The sequence below is a fragment of the Myxine glutinosa genome, chromosome 13 (assembly GCF_964187855.1).
Source record: "Myxine glutinosa chromosome 13, kmMyxGlut1.1, whole genome shotgun sequence".
In the NCBI taxonomy this organism is placed as follows: Eukaryota; Metazoa; Chordata; class Myxini; order Myxiniformes; family Myxinidae; genus Myxine; species Myxine glutinosa.
In genome coordinates this window covers 70,539,158-70,554,292 of record NC_136273.1, presented here as the reverse complement: position 1 = coordinate 70,554,292, position 15,135 = coordinate 70,539,158, and the positions used below count along the sequence as shown (strand labels likewise).

The 15,135-nt window shown below is 42.7% G+C and overlaps 1 protein-coding gene across 2 annotated transcripts; it reads right to left on the bottom strand.

The window, feature by feature from the left end:
* Positions 1 to 1,135: 1,135 nt before the first annotated feature.
* Positions 1,136 to 15,135, bottom strand: SPCS2 (signal peptidase complex subunit 2). 2 transcript variants are annotated; one of them, XM_078767630.1, is made up of 5 exons: positions 14,660 to 15,135; positions 13,911 to 13,994; positions 12,594 to 12,754; positions 8,253 to 8,387; positions 1,136 to 2,255 (listed from the first exon to the last, which is right to left on the bottom strand). In XM_078767630.1, exons 1-5 carry the CDS (start codon positions 14,696 to 14,698, stop codon positions 2,069 to 2,071), a joined length of 606 nt encoding a protein of 201 aa, XP_078623756.1. In that variant the 5' UTR covers positions 14,699 to 15,135; the 3' UTR covers positions 1,136 to 2,068. The 2 variants fall into 2 exon arrangements, with proteins under 2 accessions (XP_078623756.1, XP_067990678.1); XM_068134577.2 differs by lacking the exon at positions 14,660 to 15,135 and adding an exon at positions 14,235 to 14,362 and having other exon boundaries at positions 8,253 to 8,388; positions 12,595 to 12,754.

Genomic DNA, 15,135 nt, shown 5'->3' with positions numbered 1-15,135 from the left:
TTGTACAATGGTAAGACGCTTTCTGGTCAAAGAGATACCTACCAGGTCTGGTCTAGGTTCTGGAAGTGGTCATGTCCTCGGGGTATATAGTGATTTATAAAGTCAATTGATAGACAATCCAGTGTTAAGCGCCTCCTAGCTGGCCAACAAACTGGAAGATCTCAGCCATTCATAATAATTCCACACTGGAAGATCTGGCCTATCTTTGGCAAAGACGCGGCTCTGCATGATAATTTCTTCCTTCTTAGAGTGCTGTAACTCTTTGTCCCCGTGTGGATATCCAGCTTAATAAGTACAGTGTGATCAGCACAACCATCATCCGTGGCTGAATGCTACTTTACATGCTGAGAAAACATGATCGAGTATTACATCTGGACAACATCACACAAGTTACATTTTACGGATTTGGCCAAACTTGAACAGATTCAATGTGTGAAGATCCTGATTAAATTATTTCAAAAATGTTAAGGTGATTCTTCAGCATTGAGAAATAGGGCCAAAAACGATATATAGCAAAATATCTCAAACAGTTATGAATGGATTCGGACGAAATTTGGTGGATGAGTTGGGTGGGTGACAAGAACAAGCCGATTAGATTTTGGTTAAGGTCAGGATGCAGATCTGGCCTATCAGTGGGATACAAAACTTAAAGTGCCCAGCCTGGCGGAGGTATGTGCCCTACCGAGTGTACGTTCTAGTATGTCCTGTTTAAGACACAGCACCTGAAAAGTTGACTTTATTGCCTCTGGCATGTTTAGTATTCCCATCCAAACTCACAGTTCATAACGTTGGAAAGCCAGGATCAGATCCTGTGTTGATTTGTTAATCTTTGCAGTTTACTGCTATTTTTGTCTTGAACCCGCTCACACAATGTAAATATGAGGAAGCTAAGCCTCAAAGGGGACCATACGAAGGAAAAGGCTGTTCTTAGGGAGATAATGAAGCCACTTTCAATACGGGGACACTGTTCTCCATTCAACATGCCTTTCCTTCCATCCCATATCCTGATACGATACAAGGAGGGTGATCAGCAAGCAAGTAGCATCACCTGAAGCCAATAATTTTAACCAAAAAATTTAAAAACGTGTTCTTGAAACTGAAGTCACCCTATTTCCATTCATTAGAAACTTCAACATTCGACTTTCAATTTTAATGAAATACAAACAACCATTTTGTTTCATCATCATGTAATGCTTTACACAACACGTTGATTATAGCTAACAGAGTTGTGGAAAAATTTGAGAGCTTACATTTGCGTGCCGTCAACAAATTGTCATAAATAGCATGCTCGTCATGTCTGGAACATTCCAATCGTCCCAAACAATAGGAATCAGTCATTTTGCACCTGGAAAGATAAAAAATAAAATAAACCTTCCATATTTTATCTTTCTTTGCACATAACAAAACGCAGCAAAAGGAAAAGTACACTTTGAGTTAACCGGCATTAAAGTTATCCAAAATTGGGCAAAATCAAATTTTCCTTTTAAATCTGGATTAATCTGGCAAACCAGAAAATGGAAGTGCAAAGGCAACAACAGATGGAAAAGTGTTGGTCTTGAGGGGGAGGGAAAAAAAACACAAACCTAAAATGTGACCTTTCCCTCATGCATTTGATGAAAAGTTGTGAAAAAGGTTTGAAGAAAGAAATCCGAATAATTTTCCAAGTTTGTTTGATGTTACATTCCCTCAATGTATCTGCAACATTACAAGGGAAACTGACAAGAGCTGCAGCCTTTTAACTAGACCTGAACGGCATAGGAATGGAAAAAAAACATGTCGGTCTGCCAATCAAATAAAAGCATTTAAGGTAGAAATGTATTGCCACTGTATTGGCAAATGTATTGCCAACATTGCCACTTCGGTGATGACAATGCCTACAATTCAAAGCGTAAAGAGAAAGGTGCCCATTGGTCAAAACAAAACAAACAGACAAAAAAAAACAGTTTTAAGGAATGAAATGAATTTCAGGAAACAAGTTCCCAATGGTGGTGAAAACAAACCAACAACAACATTGCCTCGTCCTCTTTCTTTTTTTTGGTTTACAAATAGTAAAACTAAAAGCCGTTTATTACTGATCCTTCTTATGCAGCGAGAGATTGTTACAAAGGCCCGACACATCAGGCTCAAAAAAGTCAAACAAAACGACACCATTCTCATCCAGAAAGTAGGACACGGACTTTGTGAATTCCTTGTCGTAGTGCAAGCCAGTCCTCCCATTGGAAAATATCACTTTCAGCGTGTACTTGTCATCAAAACTGCATAAAGTGGGAGGGAGGAGGTGGGGGAAGGATGAAACATTAACTGCAAGAGGAAGTCACAGAACAAATATATAAATAAAAACAAGGCACAGATTGTTAGACCCTTTTTAGAAAGGTGTAATTGCTGATAAAGTCACCCATCCCTCCCCAAATATAAGTGGGGTTCAGGTGATGTGGCCCAAAAAAAGATAGAGTAGGTGCTTGTAACATAGATTGTTTTTTGCAGGCAAATAGAAGATTCGCTGGCTACATGAATCGTTCATTCAGTGCCTGCACGTATAACAGCTGCACTCTACTTACAAGTGATGGCAAAGTTTCAAAACAACAAATAATTAATTTACAAACTGTAATTCCTTCATTTCATCTTATTCAAGGTGTATGTATAAATATATATAGAATCGAGTTTGCTTCCTTTCTTGTTTGTTGCAAGCTCTGGCCCTCTCCTCACCAAGATGGGGTGGAGCAGAAGCACATTTCAGGCAAATGTAAATGGACATTCCAAGCACTGCCCCTCTCCTCAGCAAGATGATGCAGAAGATCACCATTTTGAATACCTTGGTATTATAGACACAAAAGTTGAATGACCAAGGGCCATATACCATTTTTTGTATGCAGACAAAGTTGACGCTTATAGAAGAGCTAGCCACTGAACGGATCAGGATGCAAAACAGGATGCAAAAGGAACGGTAGAGACGCATACAAAAGGAATATGAGAGACGCACACGAAAGGAACAGGAGAGATGCACGCGAAAGGAACATGAGAGACGCACGCGAGAGGAACATGAGAGACGCACACAAAAGGAACAGGAGAGACACACACAAAAGGAACAGGAGAGACGCACACAAAAGGAACAGGAGAGACGCACGCAAAAGGAACATGAGAGACGCACGCAAAAGGAACATGAGAGACGCACACAAAAGGAACAGGAGAGACACACACAAAAGGAACAGAAGAGACGCACGCAAAAGGAACAGGAGAGACGCACGCAAAAGGAACATGAGACACACGCGAAAGGAACAGGAGAGACACACGCAAAAGGAACATGAGAGACGCACACAAAAGGAACAGGAGAGATGCACGCAAAAGGAACAGGAGAGACGCACACAAAAGGAACAGGAGAGATGCACGCAAAAGGAACATGAGAGACGCATGCGAGAGGAACATGAGAGACACACACAAAAGGAACAGGAGAGATGCACGCAAAAGGAACAGGAGAGACGCACACAAAAGGAACATGAGAGACGCACACAAAAGGAACAGGAGAGATGCACGCAAAAGGAACAGGAGAGACGCACACAAAAGGAACAGGAGAGATGCACGCGAAAGGAACATGAGAGACGCATGCGAGAGGAACATGAGAGACACACACAAAAGGAACAGGAGAGACGCACGCAAAAGGAACAGGAGAGATGCACGCGAAAGGAACATGAGAGACGCATGCGAGAGGAACATGAGAGACACACACAAAAGGAACAGGAGAGACGCACGCAAAAGGAACATGAGAGACGCATGCGAGAGGAACATGAGAGACACACACAAAAGGAACAGGAGAGATGCACGCGAAAGGAACATGAGAGACGCATGCGAGAGGAACATGAGACACACACAAAAGGAACAGGAGAGACACACACAAAAGGAACAGGAGAGACGCACACAAAAGGAACAGGAGAGATGCACGCGAAAGGAACATGAGAGACGCATGCGAGAGGAACATGAGAGACGCATGCGAGAGGAATATGAGAGACACACAAAAGGAACAGGAGAGACGCACGCAAAAGGAACAGGAGAGACGCATGCGAGAGGAACATGAGACACACACAAAAGGAACAGGAGAGACACACACAAAAGGAACAGGAGAGACGCACACAAAAGGAACAGGAGAGATGCACGCGAAAGGAACATGAGAGACGCATGCGAGAGGAACATGAGAGACGCATGCGAGAGGAATATGAGAGACACACAAAAGGAACAGGAGAGACGCACGCAAAAGGAACAGGAGAGACGCACGCGAGAGGAACAGGAGACGCGCACGCAAAAGTAACGGGAGACGCACACAAAAGGAACATGAGACACGCACGCAAAAGGAACAGTACAGCCACACACAAAAAGAACGGGAGAGAGAAGGGGGTAACACCAACAGGAGAGTTGAAATCAAGATAGAGGGAGACTTGGACAAACAATGGGAGGGAGGGTAGGGGAGGGAGGAATGAGTGGGTAGGAAAGGAGGCATAGGGTGGACAAGATGGATACAGAAGGAAGCTCTTAGGAGGGAAAACTGGAAATTTGGAAGAAAGAGGGATTAGGGTGGTGGGGTAGTGGTGGTTGGGGGGGTTGGGGGGGTGGGGGGGGGAGGTGGGTAAATTAGGGTAGAAAAAAAACATGGTTTTGGATGAAGGACAATCTAAGATGGTGGTGAACAGCTGTCTTGAAGATATTGAGGGAGGAATGAGATTGAAGAATATGTGGAAGTTGGTTCCAAAGGCTGGAAAAAAGAAGGAACAAATATGTGGAGGTGAGCAATGATTCTGGATTTAGGGAGTTTCACCAGAAGGGAGTTGATGGTGGACCGTGTGTATCCTTGGTTTGCATGCCCCAAACGCCACCTCTGAATATTGAGGCAAGGCCACGAGCTTGAAATATGCATGGATCACATCGAGAGCTGCATGGTAGTAACGCAAATTCATACTGTGATAAATTGCATGCCACAAACGCCACCTCTGGATATAGAGGCAAAGCCGCGAGCTTGCAATATGCATGCACCACATCGATAGCTGCATGCGAGTTACACAAATTCACACTGTTTAAATTAACTGTTCTTTACATCAAATTTTGATCCAATATTTTTGGAAACTGAATGTTCATTGAATAAAAATACTTTTTACAAGTTTTAAAGTGACGTGTGTTTTAGTACTATTTTCAACATTTCCTGACTTATAATTATCTCGTCAATAGCTGAAAGTTCTGCAGAGCTAACAATTGTTTTGGAAAACGCTATAAAAGGGTTAACGTGTGAAGAAATTTTTCTTCAGCAATTTTCAAAGCAAACATTAAAATTGTCTTAGTATTATTTTCCTGCAAGTTAGTAGGTCGATCATTGAATAGCTGACGGGAGTGTTCTGCGATTACGAGTTTGCCGATATGAGAACCACTGAAATTTGATCTGTAGGTGTCATGAGAAATGGTAATTTAAACGTGGATACTGATTTTTATGAACTTTGATTGACCAGCAAGTAATATATGGTCGGGCCACCAAAAAAATCTGTTTATGTGGGCCGGAGGACCACAAAAAAAAAAAAAGTGCGACCCCTGCAATCATTATACATACTTGTACCAAGTTTGATTTAGATCCCTTCAGCTGTTCTCAAGTATCACATTTTTAACCTAACATGACCTCTGACCTTTGATGCCAAAATCTAGGCAATTAATCTTTTCATAATAATATCCAATATATAAAGCTCTTTCGAATCAAATAACACCAACAACATGCATTTTAAGGCCATTTTCCCTGCAACAGCGGGGGTTAGCCTTGCGGTCCCCATGACAATCTTCTCCATTTTGCCCTATTTTCTGCATCTCTCCTTGTTAACCCCCTTGCCCGCATGTCTTCTTCCACCGTCTTTAGCCAAGTCTTTCTCGGTCTTCCCCGTCCTCTACGTCCTTCTACATTCATTTCCATCACTCTTCTCAACCAGTCACTTTCATCCTTCCTCAACACATGACCAAACCATCTCAACATGTTCCTCTTCACAGCATCAATCACAGGCTCTATTCCCATCATCTTTCGCAATTCATCATTTGTCTTCCTCTCTCTCAGCGACACTCCGCACATCCACCGAACCATTCGCATTTCCACCCTTTCCAGCCTTCGTTGCTGCTCTACATTCATGACCCATGTCTCGCTCCCATAAATCATAACACTTCTCACACATGCAGCATACACCTTTCCCTTCAGCTTCAACGACACTGCCCTCCTCATCACCACGCCACTCAGTTCCCGAAACTTCTTCCATGCACATCTCACTCTAGCAACCGTTGCCGAGTCTAATCCACCTTCTCTATTCAGCATGTCTCCGAGATAGCAAAATGTTTTCACACCTTCCAGCTTCCCGCCGTCTCCAAGATCCAACTCAACATTTCCTCCATCTGCAGCTCCCTCTGTGCACACCTTACACTTGAATGTAGCTGCCACACTGGTTAATGACCCTCTCAGACCACTACATGTTTGATGAACCCACTCAGCGCACATTGTACATTGAATGGAGTTCACTCCGACACCCTTCCTGCACACAGCACACGGCCACTTCCCAGTTCTTTCCACCTCACCACATGCTTTACCACTTGCCATCACCTTCGTCTTTCCTATATTCACCTTCAGACCTTTTGTCTCCATACTTTCCTTCCACTTGTTCATCTTTTCCTTCAGTCCATCCATACTTTCCGCAATCAACACCAGATCATCTGCATACAACAACTCCCACGGTAAACCCTCCTTTATGGTCTGAGCCAGCACCTCCATCACAGCTACAAATAGTAGTGGACTTAGTACCGACCCCTGATTTTAATTTTCGAATTCAAATTTCGAATCACTGACTGATATTAATGATCGGTACCTTCCTGGTGTTGCAGAAAGCTGAAATTTGTCATGCCGATGGACATTGAAACCGGTACACCAGGAAAAATCGCAGATCCGTCGGAAATTATCCGTGAATGAAAATTTACGCAAAAAACCCGGAAACGCATCCTTTTAAAAAAGCCTCGATTGATATCTAGCATTTGAAAATTGGAATTTCTATAACTGTAAACTGTGAAATAAACATGACATTAATGTCCGTAAAGGAAAAAAAAGAAAAAAGGAAAACGTAAATGAAATTTTATGTAAAAAAAACTGTAAAAGTGTCCATTAAAAAAAGAAAACGATATCTCGCAGGTCGTTGATGCTTGCCTATAATCATAAAGCTTCTATTCATTAGAGCTTCTAATCTTCTAATCATAAAGCTTCTAATCATAAAACATTCGTACCTGCGTACTTATTGCTTACAAGGTGTAAGCATTCCCCACTAGTATCACATGTACTTGTACCAAGTCTCGTCAAAATCCCATCACTGGTTCACAAGTTAGCGCAGAAACAGAATTTTTTTTTACCAAACGGGACTTCTGAGCTTTTGACTTGTTGACCCCATAATCTAATCCGTTTATCTTTAGATCATTATGCACACCTGCACCAAGTTTGACTTAGATCACTTCAGCTGTTCTCAAGTTATCGCGGTAACAAAAACCTATCACGGACGGACGGACAACCCGATAACATCATGCCTCCAGCGACTTCATTTGCGGAGGCATAAAAATGATTGTATCCAGATCTGGATTCGAATCTTCACCAACAATGAATCAATTCTTCCTTATAACACACCCAACCTGTCCACCAAATTTCGTCTAAATCTGTCCATAGATTTTTGAAACATCCTGCTCACAGGCAGACAAACAGACAGACAGGGGTGAAAACATAACCTCCATTCACGTTTGGCGGGTTGGTATGCAGCGTGTGGCTGCTTGGCTGCATCATTTTCTGGGGGCACGGCTGTGTCACTGATGCAATGCCCCCATTACCAGTCAGCTGGTACTCATTTTGCCGACCTCGGAAGGATGACAGAGGCTGAGTCAGCCCACCTGGTTTTAACTGAACGGCATGACAGGGGCTAGAACCCAGGACCCAAATATCTCAATCCAGCAACCTTAACCGTTAAGGCAACACCATGCTTGGTGGCAGAAGTAATGACTCAACACGAGAGGTACGTGGGATGACAATCGAGACAATAAACACGATTCAGTATCGAGGAATCCAGTGTCTGACCTGCCCATTGCCTTTAGCAAATGAGTCACACACAATGTTGTTTGACATCATAGCAACAAGTATACAAGATGAATAGAATTGGTGTTACCGAAGTTGTAATCATGGTGAAAAAATGTGCCTGGAATGTTCCTGAAGCATTTACCGTTTAATACCAGAGGCTAGGTACCAGATGTTATCGGGAGCGAGTCCAGTTGCGTCCTTTTCTTTCGCCATCAAGAAGATGTTCTGCTCCTTGTATGACGTGTACAGTGTCAGGATCGCCATCATGACAAAGTAAGTGCAAGGGCGTCAAGGAGAGATACTTCAGAATATGAAACTTAAGTACTTTTTTGAAATAATAATAATAAAAACTTGTCATAAGTATCAACTCTTTCCATATATCTGGAACGTTGGTCATTTAGCTTGGACTGTGAAAGAATTGCATGAATTTATCAAATGTGCATACAATGCTGCTTGCTTGCTCACAGTTAATGGTGTTAATGTTAACACAGTTAATGCCAACATCACTGATTCCACATCAATCAGATAAGTCTTTCAAAGCCTATGTCTGTGGAATTTCCGTCAGGATGCAGCATATGTTCGCCGTCACTGATGGACGCCACGGGAGAAGGAGAACAAGCCTCAATTCGACAACTGGAGAACAGGATTCTCTGGCAGGGTGGTACAGAGGTAGCACACTTAACAAGGGCGTTTCAAAAGTCTTGGTACTATTTGGATCGTCTCCATTAACATTATTAATGATAATTCAATTTTTTTCTGGTTTTATATATACAGTGATCCCTCGTTTATCGCGGGGGTTACGTTCCAGAACCCCCCGCGATAGGTGAAAATCCGCGAAGTAGAAACCATATATTAATTTTATTATTTTTATATATTTTAAGCCTTTAAAAACCCTCCCCATACTCATAAACCTTTCCCACGCTCTTATGAACCCTTTCTACACTCTTTTTTTTTTTTTTTTTTTTTTTGTATACTGAATCGAGGCTCGTGAAAGAGCTAACATTTACTTCACAAACAAATCAACCAGACAAACAAAATATATAAAAAGCGGGAGCGGAAAACAAGATGGGGAGAGAAGGTGAAGCACACAAACACAACATTTGAGAGCAGGGAGATGTGTGGAAGGGAGAGGGCTTGGGGGGAGGAGGCATGGGAAGGGGGGGGGGGGGGGGTGGAGGGAGAAGTATAAAACACAAGGACACCAATGACTTCCAGGACAGAAGTTGGTATTTCAAAAAAGTGGATTTGGGGTGAAATTAGCGGGGGTAGAAAAGATCAAGGTTTTGGATGGGGGAAGATAAGAGATGGTGGTGAACAGCTGTTTTAAAGACCTGGAGGGTGGAGTGGGATTGAAGAGAGTGAGGGAGTTTGTTCCAGAGGCGGGAGAAACACACTCTTAAACACACTTTTGAGACCCATCCTTAGTCCTTACGTATTAGAAAAATATTTGTACGTGTATATATAGCTGTACAGTACATTGATGCAAGTTCTTTTATAATTGCAATTAATTAACAAACAAACATACACATATGATCATGGAACTACACAAGTACAGTACAACAAAGTATTTACATTGATGCAAATTGTGTTTTTGAAAGCAAAAGGCAAAAATTGACGAAAGTGCCCTTAATCAAACCTGAGGCCTAAGCATAAAGAAGTCTTCATGAGCTATTCAAAATAGAGATGATGATTAATTTTGAAAATTAATAAGAAATGTATTAGCTTCCTCTTGCATATGCAGCAGCTTCCTGATGTTTAATTTGTAGGAAGCAGTGGGGGGTGGAGAGGAGGTGAGGAGGGTGGTTATTCCTGATCTGATGCAGTGATGAAGCAGTTATCTCATCTGTATCAAAAGGTAATGACCGAAAAATCCCATCCTCCACAACCTCGGTCATTCATGTTACTCAGCGACTTAATTTAATTGCAGCTTTAGACAACATCATCGAAATCGTCATCATGATCATGTGTCTCGAAGTTGTAAACATAAGTTATTGTAAATTAGAGGTTACCCAAAGTATGATGACTCTTAAAACCATATTGATCATTAAACTGCAGGACACAGTTTGGCATCAACCTTGCAAATTACTTAAAGTAGCGAAGAACCGTCCAAGAACCCTCCTTAAGGATGGGTTAATTACCCCCAGAATCATGGACAAGTTAATTACCCCCAGAATACGGGACTTTCAAAATGCGCGATTCTTTGTCTACTCATTTATAATGCGTATTTTATTTCGATTTACTGTAATATTCTTTTAATATAGGTTTTAATTAATGTGTTATATTTTTATTTATATTATTATTAATTTTTTAGGCTAGAAAATGCTTATTTTACCACAAAAATAATTAAAATCTAAAAAAATAAAAATACCTATAGGCCGCAGAATCCCGCGATATAATGAAAAATCCGATATATAATTTTACATATACTAGCGAGAAAAACCCGCGATGTACCGAAGCCGCGAAAAGTGAAGCGCGATATAGCGAGGGATGACTGTATATATATATATATATATATATATATATATATATATATATATATATATATATATATATATATATATATAGTATCCTAAGCATAAATTTTATTTTTGTATACTCTTGAAAGGGCTAAATTTAATGAAAGAGCTCTTGTAAGTCGAGCCTCTATTTGAGGAAGCTGGAAGGCAGAGATGGTCAGCTACAGGGTAATCTCCTTCAAGAGAGAACACATTTCGTCTCCCCAATCTTCAGACCTCAACCCGATAAACTTATTTTTGTGGGCTACGCGAAGGAAATGTTTACAAAGACAACTCTCGTAACATCCAGCAGGCCAAGAGAGCTGTTGAGGAGTTTATTGGACAAGGTCCCTCTCTCACCTCCGACTCTGATATGCAGGAGGGTGACACAGAACTTCGCTGTCAGAGTGGACGCTTACCTGGCACGTCGTGGAGGTCACATCGAGCACGTCATTCACACAGTTCCATCGTTATAAATCAAAGGGCAAAAAAATCTCCCAAATCTTCACTTTGTTATGGGTGATTGTTAAATTTGAATCTTGTATATGTATTTCAAAATAAAGCAATGAAATAGTACCAAGACTTTTGATGTCCAGTTTGATTTTGAATCCCGACTCGACTATAAACGTTAAGTTGAGCGTTAAGCCAGATGCCCCACCGACTAGCATTAGTTGGTGGATGTTAAAGATGTCACAGTGCCTTTCACGAAGAGTAGGCAAATTATCACAGGCGCTGTGGCCAATTATGGCAATGTACAAAAGAGCGCGCACAGCTGTAAGGACGAAGGACGGGAACAGTGGTGAGTTTGAGGTGAAAGTGGGAGTGCATCAGGGGTCGGTACTAAGTCCACTACTATTTGTAGCTGTGATGGAGGTGCTGGCTCAGAACGTAAACGAGGGTTTACCGTGGGAGTTGTTGTATGCAGATGATCTGGTGTTGATTGCGGAAAGTATGGACGGACTGAAGGAAAAGATGAACAAGTGGAAGGAATGTATGGAGACAAAAGGTCTGAAGGTGAATATCGGAAAGACGAAGGTGATGGCAAGTGGTAAAGCATGTGGTGAGGTGGAAAGAACTGGGAAGTGGCCGTGTGCTGTGTGTTGGAAGGGTGTCGGAGTGAACTCCATTCAATGTACAATGTGCGCTGAGTGGGTTCATCAAAAATGTAGTGGTCTGAGAGGGTCATTAACCAGTGTGGCAGCTACATTCAAATGTAAGGTGTGCACAGAGGGAGCTGCAGATGGAGGAAAGGTTGAGTTGGATCTTGGAGACGGCGTGAAGCTGGAAGGTGTGAAAACATTTTGCTACCTCGGAGACATGCTGAATGGAGAAGGTGGATCAGACTCGGCAACAGTTGCTAGAGTGAGATGTGCATAGAAGAAGTTTCGGGAACTGAGTGGTGTGCTGATGATGAGGGGAGTGTCATTGAAGCTGAAGGGAAAGGTGTATGCTGCATGTGTGAGAAGTGTTATGATTTATGGGAGCGAGACATGGGTAATGAACGTAGAGCAGCAACGAAGGTTGGAAAGGGTGGAAATGCGAATGGTTCGACGGATGTGCGGAGTATCGTTGAGAGAGAGGAAGACAAATGATGAATTGCGAAAGATGATAGGAATAGAGCCTGTGATTGATGCTGTGAAGAGGAACAGGTTGTGATGGTTTGGTCATGTGTTGAGGAAGGATGAAAGTGACTGGTTGAGAAGAGTGATGGAAATGAATGTAGAAGGAAGTAGACGACAGGGAAGACCGAGAAAGACTTGGCTAAAGATGGTCGAAGAAGAAATGCGGGCAAGGGGGTTAACAAGGAGAGATGCAGAAAATAGGGCAAAATGGAGAAGATTGTCATGGGAACCGCAAGGCTAACCCCCGCTCTAGCAGGGAAAATGGCCTTTAAAATGCATGTTGTGTTGTTGTTGCTGTGGCCAATTTCAAATGTCTGCCATCGTAAGTTGAATGGTCGTCTTGGCCAGCATCTTATCAAAGGATATGAGACCACGCAGATGATGAGCACAGGTCTGGAGGCTGGGAAAGGCTGCACATAGTCCCAGACGAGGGCAAATAGTGCGAAGAGGCAGGACACGGTGCAAATTAGAAGGCGGCAGTCGATGAGACGAAAACTTTCCACAAAGCCATACTTCTCCAGCAGAACCTGGAACACATGTACAAATACTTAAAAACAAAACTATATTTGAAATAATGGTTTCTTTTGTTGACAAACATGCAAAATACAAAACGAGACAAAAAATGCTGAACTATAGCAAATACCCGATAAGTGGTTCATCTCTTCACCTCCGACTAGGATACGCCTGCACGTAATCCCGACAACGTGTAAACCTGTGCCAACCTTGGTGCCCGCATCAGCTACCTGCCATTGGCTAATGCTGCAACACTAATGTCAAGTTGACCAAAAATAGAAAAACAATATGAGGTAATTTGCGTCCTAACAAGAATTCCCTCTCCCTTCCCCCTACCCCAACAAATAATAATTCTCGTTGAAATTACATAAAAATCATTTTATTATTATGATCTCGAGCTGAAAGAATAGCTCAGAGGAAGAGATACGCACACTCACTAAGATCCCAGTCTTGACCCAGCTATAAACTCCCATCCTAGTGTTGCTGGACAGAGCTACAAACTCCTATCCTGGTGTTTCTCGAACAAACTATAAACTCCCATCCTGGTGTTTCTCGACCAAACTATAAACTCCCATCCTGGTGTTTCTCGACTAAACTATAAACTCCCATCCTGGTGTTGCTCGACCAAACTATAAACTCCTATCCTGGTGTTTCTCGACCCAGCTATAAACTCCCATCCTGGTGTTTCTCGACCAAGCTATAAACTCCCACCCTGGTGTTTCTCGACCCAGCTATAAACTCCCACCCTGGTGTTTCTCAACCAAGCTATAAACTCCCACCCTGGTGTTTCTCAACCAAGCTATAAACTCCCACCCTGGTGTTTCCTTGGTCCCTCGGATGGACGTTAAGCCCAAGGACCAGTGTGCCCGCATTAGTTCATGTACTGTACGTTAAAAATCCACGGTGTGTTTCATAAGGAGTAGGTAGGCGAATTATCACCGGAATTCTGAACAAATCTACAAGGGGCACTGCATCAGCGGCACAGCCATGCTCCCAGCAGCGATGCAAACCTGCACACGAGCGAATTTATGATGATGATTTGGTGTTTAAATCAAATTTTTTGGATTTCGGACAAAACAAAAGGCAATTTGAAACAATTCAAATCCCGACGAAAAAGGAAACACCAGGTCCGAGGATTAGAGGACATTGTGGTTGTACAGGTTGTCGCACCTTCTTGGCAGCATCATCTAAAGCGTTCTTTACCGCAGATCCATCCCACTTGTCCACCTTCACCGGCTTCTCGTCGATCTTCCACTGCAAGCACAAAACAAGCACAAAACAACCACACACCATCACTATCACGGATCCCGCACCCGTACAACCCAACCAGGAAAATGAACCCGATCGAACGAGAGGCCTGCAGGTTAGCAGAGGACCGTCGATGCAGCGCCACACACGAACATTCATAACAGCCAAAGCTTTAATGCAAAACATCAATTTGAGAGAGACGGCGAGACGTGAATCGCCGCTAATAACGACAACGCCGAGCCTCACTGTCATGGTGCAGCTTGCAAGGCCGAAGGATACGTGCACTGTCCGTGTACGGCCGCCGGCAACAACCAAAACGCGTGTACGGCGGCCGGCAACAACCAAAACGCGTGTACGGCGGCCGGCAACAACCAAAATGCTTACGACGAAACGCAAGCCGTGCTTCTTCGGCGGATAATCAAATTTACAAATGCAATTATCATGCGGAAAAATTGCACAAAACTTAAACATTTTATACCCAAACTATTTACAGTTGGATGCGATCCAAACCTGTGGCCGCAACATTATGGCCGCAAGGCCGCAACATTATGGATATGTTGGTATTGAAATAAAAGATTTATGACGAGGTAAACCGAATCTTTCCTTTTGGATCCGTACAAAAATGGTCGGACTACCACGTCCGATTTAGCACCTGGACGTTCGGATCTCACCTTGTCCAAAAGCCCTGTTGTGCCCGATCGCGCCGCCATGTCGGTTTCTCTGAGCTCAGGATGTCGTTTGTCGTCTGTGTGATTGTTGGTCTCCTGAGGGGAGTCTTGTCTGAGTGAACAACTTCCCCGTCTTTACCGAAACGTGTGTGTTTGTGATACTTGAATACGACATGATACCGTGTGCCTGGGTTTGAAGTTATTTGTTTGTATCGTTGTCGATCGTTATGGGTCAATGTGACGTCCGTGAAATACGTGTCATTGTGACTACAGTTTGACTTTAAGCTCGATTGGGAATACAGTAACAAGAAATTGAACACAATCATTGAATGACCTTTATTTGTATTGAATGGATGGACGTAGACGTGTGTGTGTGTGTGTGTGTGTGTGTGTGTGTGTGTGTGTGTGTGTGTGTATGTATGTGTGTGAGTGTGTATATGTATGTGTGTGAGTGTGTGTGTGTGTAATTGTGTGTGTGT

Coding starts and splice junctions, on each gene's coding strand:
- SPCS2 (XM_078767630.1), bottom strand. CDS start 14,698: ATGGCGGCGCGATCGGGCACAACAGGGCTTTTGGACAAG. Junction 13,995..14,659: donor CAACAGGGCTTTTGGACAAG/GTGAGATCCGAA, acceptor TTGTGCTTGCAG/TGGAAGATCGACGAGAAGCC. Junction 12,755..13,910: donor TAGATGATGCTGCCAAGAAG/GTGCGACAACCT, acceptor CATGTGTTCCAG/GTTCTGCTGGAGAAGTATGG.